At 41.3% G+C, this 12087-nt stretch overlaps 1 protein-coding gene across 1 annotated transcript in view; it reads left to right on the forward strand.

The window, feature by feature from the left end:
- Positions 1 to 11721, forward strand: part of C2CD5 (C2 calcium dependent domain containing 5) — a 50053-nt gene extending 38332 nt beyond the window's left edge. The window contains exons 16-26 of the mRNA XM_031063134.1: positions 121 to 184; positions 1475 to 1536; positions 1976 to 2074; positions 2480 to 2569; positions 3203 to 3290; positions 4311 to 4397; positions 5998 to 6048; positions 7060 to 7161; positions 7964 to 8154; positions 9472 to 9618; positions 10297 to 11721. Coding sequence (XP_030918994.1) covers positions 121 to 184; positions 1475 to 1536; positions 1976 to 2074; positions 2480 to 2569; positions 3203 to 3290; positions 4311 to 4397; positions 5998 to 6048; positions 7060 to 7161; positions 7964 to 8154; positions 9472 to 9618; positions 10297 to 10428 — 1113 coding nt within the window. The 3' untranslated portion in view covers positions 10429 to 11721. The remainder of the gene's footprint in view (positions 1 to 120; positions 185 to 1474; positions 1537 to 1975; positions 2075 to 2479; positions 2570 to 3202; positions 3291 to 4310; positions 4398 to 5997; positions 6049 to 7059; positions 7162 to 7963; positions 8155 to 9471; positions 9619 to 10296) is intronic.
- Positions 11722 to 12087: the final 366 nt, after the last annotated feature.

Genomic DNA, 12087 nt, shown 5'->3' on the forward strand with positions numbered 1-12087 from the left:
AGGGCTCTCAGTCTGATCTAAGACTGGTAAAGGTTAATTGGAATGGAGGTTATTTGGTTTCTTTTGGAAACTTCCTACTGGCACAGCAACATGGCTTTCTCAATTCTTCCCTCTTTGCAGATTGATGACACAGATGCAATGGAAGATGTACATTCTTTACTGACAGATGTTCCACCACCTTCTGGTATAGTTACAACCATATTTTTATCATTTATGCTGTAGGCTGCAAAATGACAAAATATGACTAGTTTTATTAAAAATTATTTTAAAAGTTCCAAGAGAACTGACAATATTACTGTTTCTGAAGATTTTTAGGCTGAATTACGGATTTGTAGGATTCAGGTTAATGAAAGTAGAATGGAGAACTAATTATTGCCTGCTATCAGTTGTCTTTATGCTATTTCTTGTTGTATAGATATGTCATACCTTTCCCAGCAGAACTGCTGGATCTGCATAAGAGGCAAATAGAGTTGTCCATTATTGGAAATTGCTCTGGACATTTGATTTGTCCTTATCCTTCCTCTTGTCATTGTGGGTTTCCTTGTGTTTCTTCTGAGAAAGTCTTGATTTCCTTCCTAATATCTGATACCAGTGTTAATCTTGTCATGTCAAGCTCAGAACTGTCCTTGTATTATCTATTGCTATCACCAAGTCTTTTACTCCTCACTGATTATCCAGTTCTGCTGCAGTTGATTTTTAAATTAAGGCCATCAGCCATCATCTTGTTTTATCCTCTTCTGCATGTAAGTTATGAATGTGTTTGAAGCACAAAATCCAAAATTACAGATGGTTTTCTGCTGTTGTGGAAAGCTCTACCACACTGCTGTAAAAAGAAAAGCATATTTTCTGCTCTCATGTTATTGTTTCTGCATATCCTTTCTAAATCTTACTTGATTTTTCAACAGAATTTCTGCTTTTGATGTTCTGAAAGACAGTCCATTAATGTTTATACCCTCTGCTGCTGCTACACAATTTCTTTTCCAGCTCATTTTGTGCTTTTATATAGGCCCTACCAGACTGGATTCTTTTCTGCTTATTTAACTCTATCTTCAGGATTTCAGAATCACTGACTTGCTGTTAATAAATTATTTTATTCTGCTGTTTAGTGATTATAATTCTGTTTTTCATTTGCAATCAGACACTGCTGTAGTTCCTTTACAGCCTTTTCTGTGCTCTCTATTAAAGGTTGGTTTTTTAGCTTTCCATAGCACACCTTTTTATAAAATTTCCTCATTTGTGCTTAGTTTATCTGATAGAAATAGGTGGAGCAGTTGTGGATTTGGGATGTTGGCCCCTCCTACAAGGATTCTGTATTTGTTTTTTGAATGTTGATCTCATTTGTGGTCTAATATTCAATATTCAAAACCACATGAGGGAAAATAGTTGCAAAGCCTTGTCACATACGTTTCCTTTAGGAGTACTTTTATATTGCAGTGTATAAAGTAGATTTTTTTCACAAATATTTTCTTCACAGGGTTCTACAGTTGCAACACAGAAATTATGCCTGGTATAAATAACTGGACACCAGAAATTCAAGTAAGGTTATTCAAAACTGAAACTTTTGCTAAATTGTGTGGAAATATGCTGTAGTAATTTAAATAGATATTTTGAAAGCTAAATTCAAAGGACACCCTTGTGACAGATATAAAATAGTATTTTGGTAAGAACAATAAGGTATGAGAACCTGGGCTTTTGTTGTTTTTTTTTTTAATGCTGTCATGTAACAAATAACCTAATACAGAAATATGAAAGTAATTACAGTAAATTTGAACTTCAAGGGTTTGGCTTTTTGTAGCCCCTTAATGGGGACAGATTGTTGACAGTTTTGCTTAGCTAACTTATTTTGTTACTTATTGAACATAAATGTTAACATATTTTACATTATTTACCTTCTTTATGAATTTGGGTTTAAGACAGTGGATGAAATATATTTTTATATGTTGGCAAAAAATCCCCATGTTTGTTTCTAATTCAGATGTTCACAGCAGTTAGAGTGTCCAGATTAAGCAACATTAACCCAACAAATCAAACACTCAATAAGAACTTTAATGATCTCTGTGAGAATCTGCTGAAGGTAAGAATCTTATTTCAAATGCTTTTTTATGTGTTCAAATGGGAGCCAAGGAAAATTCAGCTGTACTGAAATTAACATGTGCCTCATAATTCTGAAAATAGACTGCAAAGTGTCTGTAATTAGCTCATGGGTTTCTGTAAAGATAGGTTCAGCCTGTTTTAGTATATTAGGGAATTCCTGAGCTTGTGGAACCTGAAGGAGTCCTTTGACTAGCAGGATACTCTAGAAATAGAATCAGCTCTAGAGTAAATTGCATTCTGTCCTGAGTTCACAAATGTAATTCTTCTTCAAGAAAAAATATCATTAGATGACTTCTGCTATGAAAAGAGTTTTGATCCCTAATTTCTCTGACATAAACCCCCCTTTTTCCCTGAGTAACACAGAATGATCTCCTGTCTCCAACAGAGTTTGTATTTCAAGCTGCGCTCCATGGTCCCCTGCTGCCTCTGCCACGTGAACTTCACTGTGGCTCTGCCAGAGGATGAACTGGTTCAGGTGAGGGCATTGGGATGAACTGGTTCAGGTGAGGGCATTGGGATGAACAGGCTCAGGTGAGGGCATTGGGATGAACAGGCTCAGGTGAGGGCATTGGGATGAACTGGTTCAGGTGAGGGCATGGGGATGAACTGGCTCAGGTGAGGGCATTGGGATGAACTGGTTCAGGTGAGGGCATGGGGATGAACAGGCTCAGGTGAGGGCATTGGGATGAACGGGTTCGGGTGAGGGCATTGGGATGAACTGGCTCAGGTGAGGGCATTGGGATGAACAGGCTCAGGTGAGGGCATTGGGATGAACTGGCTCAGGTGAGGGCATTGGGATGAACTGGCTCAGGTGAGGGCATTGGGATGAACGGGTTCGGGTGAGGGCATTGGGATGAACTGGCTCAGGTGAGGGCATTGGGATGAACTGGTTCGGGTGAGGGGATTGCTGCCTCCAGGCACAGCCCTGGGTGTGTTTGCTGCTCAGGGTAACCTGGGCCAGGATTTGAGTTACTGCTGTGGCTGCTGAATGCTTAGATGGTTTTTCCCTATTGTGTTTCTATGCAAAGAACTGCTTGTTTGCAGAATTATTTTTCAGATTGCACAAGAAATCAATTTACCTAATGTGCCAAATATTTCTGATTTGCAGATTGCAGTCACAGCTGTTGCCATTACATATGACAAAAACCAAGCACTACAAGCCAACAAAGCACCTACAGAAAAATCACAGCAAAGAGGTAAATATTGTGAGGCATCTTTCCTTTTTATCCCCAGTGCCTAATGAGTCTGGATTGTAATTTCAGTTACATGTGCAGATCACAGACCTCAGAATATTCTGAGTTGAAAGGGACCCACAAGGATCATCAAGTTCAAATATAGATATTTTTCAGGGAGGGTCTTTCAACACATAGAGGTTTTTTAGAGTTCATGTACCTGACCTCCAGCAGGATGACTTATCAAGTATTATGTATTTATTTTATACAATCAACAAATTTACAGTACTTTCTTATTCTGTGATACTGCTTTGAGTAAAAAGTTGGTGTAACACATGATGACACTTCTGTTGTATTTTGGAACGTGTGTAAATCATCATCAGGGAATACTTGCTTTTATAAGTATAAATTTTGTCTGTACTTGAAGAAGGTAGAAAATAAATTATTTGTAATACTTTTAAAACACTCCAACCTTCTGCAAACCCTTAGGCAGGTCAGTAATAGCTTTGGAGTTCAGTGAAGCACGTGGAGGGGATGGAATAGACTGCTGTGGTCTGCATGGGTCACCTTGCTAATGAAGCACCAGCTCATGCTAGAAATGCAAGTGTGCAGTCTGCAGTGGGGATTCAGACAGAACTCTGAGCATACTCAACTCTTCAGACTGGAACTGGGTAGTAGAACAGAGCCACATGTTTCTAAAACATTAATTATAGCTGACTTCTTCAGTACAGTGAGGTGTTTCCTTGCATGTGAAATAAGTGCTAACTTTTATTATAATAGCTGACATAGATCCAACTGCAGAATCAAAATAAAAATGCATGAATGGACTTCATTTTTCTCCTAAAAACTTGAAATCCTCTTCAGTGGAACACAAGCTCTGTTCAATGTTGCAGCTGGATTTGTTTCTGCAGAACTGCATCATTTTATGCACGTGCTGAAAGTACCTGCTCAAGTCAGACCTGACTAAACTGACTTTGCTTGTAATTACTGGCAAATCTTATTTTGGGGGTTAATTATCAATTGGCCATGTTTTCTTTGTTGAAGCGTCTACAGACAATGAAGAACAGCTCCAGTTTCCCTTGGAACTTTCCTCTGATCCCCTTTCTTCTCAACCATTCTCTCCAGCTAAAGGTCAGTTAAGGGGAAGAATATTAAACTGTTGTTCTTTATGGGTTTTGAGTTCTGCTCTTTCTTAGTTGTAGAGGCTTTAAAATATCTGTACTTCACAGGCTTTAAATGTGCTCTGCTGCCTCAGCATAATGGGTATATTTACTCCTGCTGTGGAATTTTTTGAGAGTCACAGAAGGTGGCTTGGCTGATCATTCTGTCTCTATTTCCTCTCTGTGCATTCAGAATATTGAAGATGCTGCAAGCCACTGGGTGTTGGGTTTCATCTGACATAATTATCAATTACCTAATACTGAGCCTTGTCCCATACTGGAAATGGCCCATATAAAGTACCTCCATGTTTTCTCAGCATTAATCTCCTTGTTTTCATGATGGGAAATACTTTATCTGCCAGATACTGATTGCATGCAAGTTTCCTTTGAAAGGAGCTTAACCTGGTATAGTAAATAATTGTCCAGTGCAGCACACTGTAGCTGTTAAACAGCTGCTTTATTTTACTGGAGATAAAGCTGCATTTCAGGAATGGCTGTCACAGTTCCTCTATGGCTGCATTAAAAATTCAATTCATTGAAACCAGCTGTCTTTAATTCCTTCTCCCTTGTTGGATTATCTACAAAAAGGTTACTGAGAGGAAATTGAATATCTGGGAATTACTGTAAATGTTTGAGCTCCCTTTTTGCCTGTTACTTCTTTTGTGTAAAGAAGGGTGCCTTCCATACTTACTTGTATTTCCAGATTAATTTCAGCAAAAAGATTCTTGTTTGTTTCGGGTTTTTTTAATACTTAAATTTTAATTTGCTGCATTTATTTTCAAAAAGAGAAGCCACCCCGAGATTTCTGCTGGTGTCTGTAGCTGTTACTGGGCACTGACCAGAGGAGGGCAGCCTGTTCCCATGTACCCTTTTCCTCTGTTCTCCACATCCCATACCGTGCCGTAGGCAGAGCAGTTCAGCCTGAAAGTTCTTCATCTGTCATTTCTTCACAACCTCATTGTAGTTACATGTGCTTAGCAGGTTATTTAACATAGCTCTACTTTTCTCTAGGATTGTTGTTTAAAAATACTGGTTTACAGTCTTATATAGTAGTGACCTTTGATGAATTAACATATTAGAATTGCAAGGTGGATTTAGTAAAGTGAATTATTTATACTAACTCTGTTATCAAAGTACACAGGATACTATATAGAGGGTGGGTTTTTTTCATACTTGAAAAAAATCTCTTAAAAGGGTCACAGAATTGTGGAGTAGTTTGGGTTGGAAGGGACCTTAAATCCCATCCCATTCCAGCCCTACCATGGCAGGGACCCCTCCCACTGTCCCAGGCTGCTCCACCCCAGTGTCCAGCCTGGCCTTGGGCACTGCCAGGGATCCAGGGGCAGCCCCAGCTGCTCTGGGCACCCTGTGCCAGGGCCTGCCCACCCTGCCAGGGAACAATTCCTAATTCCCAATATCTCATCCAAACCTCCCGTCTGTCAGTGTGAAGCCATTCCCCCTGTCCTTCACTCCAGGCCCTTGGAAATAGTCCCTCCCATCTTTCTTGGAAGCTGTTATCCTGTAACTCTGCTTAATAGATGATCTGAACACAATTAATTTTGTTTTGTTAGAAGCCCTGGAGGGTGCAGGTTCCCACACAGGTATTCCTGCTGCTCAGAGAGGTGAGTTTCCTTAATTCAGCCATCTGCCAGAACAGAATGAGCATCCTTGGGATATTGGTATACTCTTTTTGGATGTGTCTTACTCCAGGAAGTGTTTACTACTTAACTGAGAGTGCATGCTCTGGTGTGGCTTAATGAGATCCTAATATTTTGATGTGATTTTTCATGATAAAGTTAGATTTGTAATAATGACAGCCTCTCTGTCAGGTACATTGGTGTAACTTGATGTGACAGACAATGAGTCCCTGCTCAGAGAGCTGTTTTGCCTGTGTCAATTTGAAGTTAGCATGTGTTCCTCCCGTTTCTTCAGGATAATGAAGAAACGGTGTTTGCAACCCCCCCTTTTTTTTAAAGATGTGCAAACACCCCTGCAACTAATACCAAAAGTCATAGCAGAAACAACTCTTACTTCTTATTGTAATGATAGTGGGAGGGCTGTTGGAGGGAGGATGTTGGGGCAAGGAAGACTGTTCTGTAAGGAAGACTCATTTGTGTTTAAAACAGAGGTGTTGTTTCAGTTTGTGACTCTTATCCTCATCACCAAAGGTTTTTCTTTTTTCACTCTGTAGCAGGTTAGTTATTGATAAAGACATTTGGGAAATTTAAATCCTGATCAGCAGCTCCTTGTAAGGAAAAAAAAGCAATGAAAATTAAAAAAGGCTTAAACAAAGTTTAAAAAGCCATAACTTACAGCCTAAATTGAGATTATAAAAAAACCTAATCTAGCATAAGTCCTTAATGACTGTATTTGCATGTTTTTTCAGTGCTGAAGTCCCACTCAGGCAGTTGGTTCAGAGCTGGGACACCACCAGAAATGGGTACTTCGGTTTGGACACGTCCAAGCCTAGCCTGTAACTTTTGCTCTTAGCCAGACCTGCGCACGGATGGTTGTTCTCTCTCAGGCAGGAACCATTGCCTCCTCAAAAAGGAGCACTGGGATGAGCAAGAGACATCATCCATATACTTTTTTTCTGTTTTTTTTTTCTTTTGTTTTTCTGTCTGTGTTTCCAGCAACGTCAGTTGATTACAGTTCCTTTGCAGACAGATGCAACAGCTGGATAGAGCTCATTAAACTGAAAGCTCAGACCATAAGGCGCGGATCAATTAAGACAAGTAGGCGGCTGTTTCTACCACGTTCTGATAATCTGAGACATATCTCTGATTTCCCAGTGGTGACTTAGTGGAGTGCCCTGCCCAGCAGGAGCATTGCAGATCACGTGTGAGGGTGAAAACTGCTGGCATTGTTCTGTAACCTCACGTAGGGTTGATGAACCGTAGCATAAAGAGCAAAATAAAGTCTTGCTGTAATTAGTTCTCCATACGTGTGTACGCCTACTAATTGTATAACATCCACTGCATGGATGTAGGTGTATGTATGATCTTGGAAAATTGGGGGTGAGAAACAGGAAGCAATCACCAAGGGGACAGTCAAGGCAATGGTCACTAAATTAGCAAGTGGTGAGTTGGTTTTCAGCAGTTCTTTGGCCACAGGTCTGACTATCTTGCTTAAATTAGCAGAGATTAATACCTGTTTTAATGGAAAATGCTGCACTGGGGAAACACAACAACTTTCACACTTCCTATAATTTGTTCTTCCAGCAGAATACATGTTTCAAAATGTTGGCACTTTTTCCTTTACCTTCACATAATAACTGATGGTTGTGTGTGCAGCTGCTCGCCTCAATGTTTTCCTTTCGCAGGGATGCCACTCTTTCAATAAATGCCATTCCAGCTTCTTGTCTCCTTTTGCATGCTTTGCATGATGATTTCCTTTCTCACGTATGTGGCTGAGCATCACAGGCAGCTGAATGTTGTCACCAAGCTATTTGGAAAACCATAAAGAAGAGTTTTTGTGTTTTGAGGAACACTGATGGATCTTGATAGTTATTTTCTGCTGTTTTCTCCCATTTTTCAGCTACTTCCCTTGAAAAAGCAAGTCCATTGGCTGAGGGGTACTTGAGGCACCGTTCTGTCCAGTTGGGCACCAATTCCACTGTCTCAGTTGTTAAGATGACACCTCTTTCCTTCCTCCCTGGGGCGAAAATAACCAAATACCTTGGGATAATCAACATGTTTTTTATACGAGAAACCACTTCTTTGCGCGAGGTGAGCTGCGTGGCAGGGATGCCTTTTATGCCAGGGAACAATTTCTTGTTATTTGTAGGAGTCAGAGGTTTGAGTTGAGGTGTGGCACAGCCAGGGAGTAGAATTTGTGTCACCTGGGGGAAGGTGCTGAGTGCAGAGCAAGTTCCTTTGTGCTGCTCTTGTCACAGAGCACGTGGAGCCATTTTCTGTTTGGCACTGTTAGGAAGGGGGTTAGTTAAGAATTGCCACTGCTGTTGAATTGGATAGAGCACTAAACCAGTGAGTTTTTAAACAGAACTCTATGGAAAAAATGTGTCTTTGACCAGCAGTGGCAGAAGTTGGGATCATTTGAACCCAAATTAAATGCTAAAGAAAAAAATAAGTCATCTATTCTTCTCTCGTTTAGCAAGCTCAGTGAGGAACTTTGACAGTATATTTCATCAATTCTTTGGTTAATATAACATTGCCCATATCATAGATCATGTTCTGCTGATTTTAACGTTACATTCTGTGCATTCTCTGTAACTAAACTTTGTGTGTTGAGCATCAAAAGTTACACCATGAGTCTGTGACCATGCAACCAGCTTAGAGGTGAGGTTCAAACCCTGAGCTCCATTCTGCATTGGGAAAACAAATAATCCTCTGAGCATGTCAAAATGCAAGCCATGTTCCTTTTCATTTTCCTCTCCTTCTGGGAAGTAGCTGTATCTTTGCTTTTGGCCACAGAAGGAGAGTGTACCTCTTGCTTGGCTTGTCAGTGCTGAAGAGTGCTGGTTTTTCCCAATTACACATTGCTGAAATTACAGAGCAGATGTTAATAAAAATGATCAGTCTTCCTGGAAATGGGCTGTGAACTCTCTAGAGAAACTTGGATCAGACAAACATTTTGTTTAGATCTTGCAACTTACTTCTAACTTCCCCTTTTAACTTGAGAAATCCATGTGTGAAAAGGACGGTGTTTTCAAAAGATGTCAGAGCAGGGAAATGGTCACAGGACATTCCTGGAGTAAGTGCAGATTCTGTAGGTACAAATTCAGTAGCTGATGAGCTTTGGTATCTGTGATAGCAGATCCCAACAAGGATCCCCTCCAGCCCTGCCAGTTTGGGGCTATTCCATCCTGTCTGTCACTCCAGGCCCCTGTGAATGGTCTCTCTCCATCTGATTTGTGACTGTGACCCTTCAAACAGTGAATGGCTTTAAAGTTCTCCCCACCATGTGGGATGCACTGTGTTTTTCAGCTGATAGATATGTAAGAGAAGTAAAATATGTAAGAGAAGTACCCAGCACCTTGTAGCCAGATGCAATGCCATATGTGGTGTGTCTTTTTTCCATTCCAGGAGGGTGGTGTCAGTGGTTTCCTGCACGCTTTCATTGCTGAGGTGTTTGCCATGGTGAGAGCCCACGTTGCAGCTCTGGGAGGGAATGCAGTTGTGTCATACATAATGAAGCAGTGTGTTTTCATGGAGAACCCAAACAAAAATCAGGTACACTGGGGTGTGAAATGACAAGTGCTCTTGTGGTTAGTATGACACAAATATGCATTTTATGTCTTAAACAACCAGCAGTGCTGTAAAGCCAGAGCTGCGCAACATTTCTTGATATCTTAGATTGTTTGAAGAATCCAAGAGTGTTCTTGTACTAATACAATTATGGGGATGTTTCATAAATACTCAAATGCATAAAAGAACCAAGCTTGCTAGAGTAAGTAAATTGCAGGAGACAGTTGCACAGTAGTGCAGAACTGAGTTGGTATTTCTGATGCTGCAGTGTAGGGTTTCCATCCTAACTCCATGTAAAGTACCTGGAGTTGCTCATGTAAAATGCTCCATCTTGTACATGATGGGACAAACCTTGATTTGTGAAGACAACAGCAGAATATTCAGTAAATTAAATATGTTCAAAACCATAAGGAAAGCAGGCACAGATATGCAGATATTTCACTGTGCTGGTCTCCCAGGAATCCATCTGCATGTTTGGTAGCACACAAGGGAGCAGATAGAAAAGAAACTGGCACAGGTTCCTTCGCCAGTAAATGGTAATAATTTGTCCTTCTCCAGATAGATCCCTGTTGATTTTTCTGTGTGGTTGTCTTTAGCAGCTGTAGGCAAACCCAGAGTCCGTGCTGGTTGGATGTGTGGTAACTGGGCGCTGTCCTTTTGCAGGCTCAGTGTCTGATCAATGTCAGTGGGGACGCTGTCATCTTTGTGCGCGAGTCGGAGCTGGAGGTGCTGCCCGTGCAGGCTCCCGCCGCCGCCCCCCAGCCCACGGGCCCTGCTGGGGATGTCACCACGTGAAGGCACAGCACCTGCCCTGCTCTGCTCAACACAAAGCTGGTTTCAAATGGGGGAATCTTTGGGTTTGCATCTTCAAAGTCAGGGTCTCTCCATGGATCCACAGCCAAACTCCAGGACAATCACTCTTTTTTTGTTGTCACATAACTAAGTCAGAGCAGGAGCTGGCAGCTGAGCTCTGGTTCTTTATTCCTGTTCTGGCCTCTGTGAAACCAGGCAGCAGGTGAAGCACTCACAGGAGAATAGCAGGCATCTCATGGAACTGTGGAAGGAAAAATTCTGTTCCATTTTTGAGCTGTTCAGTGGGACCAGGATAAGTTGTCATCCAGAACCATTTCTGAGTGTGAGTGTTGTCTGTCTGTCTCAGCTCAGGTCAGGGTACGAGGGGGGTGCCTGAGAAGTCTGGGTTGGAAACCTTTGATGAAGAAGGGAGAGATTGGTGTGCAGGCCAAGGAAACGTGGGCTGGACTCTGAAATTCCTTTCCATCATAGAGTGTGGAGAGAAAAAACAGTACCAAAAAGTTACAGTTTGAATTTCTGCTCATTGAAAGTATTTTTTCTTATTTTGTTGTTGTTTTTATATTTGGGAGCGTGGGGCTGTTGTTTGTTTCTTCAGTTGTTTTTTTAAAAGCTGCCAGACCACAATGCTGTGATCCTGAGCATCCCTGTGGTGGGACAAAAAACCCCAGAACACAACAACAAGTTCCAGGGTGTGTCTGGTGCTAATACAAGATGTTCATTTCAGTATTGACAAAGCAGGTCTTTTCGTTATTTAAGACTTTGGGCAAGAATTTTGTCCTGAGGTTCATTTTCCTAAGGCAGGATCTGTTTCAAGGATGACATAAACAGTTCCCCAAAAATCAGTTGTGCAGAGGTTATCCTGCAGCCTCCTTCCTGTTTGAATGCCTGGCTAATTGGAGATTGATTTATGTGTGTGACACTGGTTCCACTGGGGTCTTTTTGTTCTTTTCCAGTGCTGTAGCTGGGAAATAAGGGTACTGCAAAGACAGGAAATTTGTCATTTCCACTAAAAGTCCGAAAGGTGATGATACTCTATTGTAAAAAAAACCAAAAAAAACCCCAAAACAAAAAACCTTTGATTTGAAGATGCATTCTTGCTTAATTCTGACAACATTGTACATGGAACTTGAACAAAGATGTAAACTTGAATGTAAATATTCTGTTCAGAGTTGAAATTAAGCAGTGGCATGATTATTTGTTAAAACTAATTATTTCATTGTAAATGAGCATGAAAATCATTCTTGCACAATAAATATCTTTATAAAATTCACTGTCTTAATGTGTGTGCATGAGGTGAGTGTGTAAGCTGGATGTACTAAAGGTGTCCCAGCCCCATTGTCCTCAGAGGAATCTTTTCTGTACAGCATGGAACAGCCTGGGCTGAAAATGGTGTCCTGGGCTGCAAAGAGAGCCCACAGGAAAGGTGGGGAGAAACTATTCCCAAGGGATGAAGGACAGGGGGAATGGCTTCACACTGACAGAGAGTGGGTTGGGATGGGATATTGGGAAGGAATTCCTCCCTGTGAGGGTGTGAGGCCCTGGCACAGGGTGCCCAGAGCAGCTGAGGCTGCCCCTGGATCCCTGGAAGGGTTCAAATGAGGTTGGATGGGCTCAGAACAGCCTGGGACAGTGGAAGGTGTT

The sequence above is a fragment of the Geospiza fortis genome, unplaced genomic scaffold (genome assembly GCF_000277835.1).
Source record: "Geospiza fortis unplaced genomic scaffold, GeoFor_1.0 scaffold292, whole genome shotgun sequence".
NCBI classification, from domain to species: Eukaryota; Metazoa; Chordata; class Aves; order Passeriformes; family Thraupidae; genus Geospiza; species Geospiza fortis.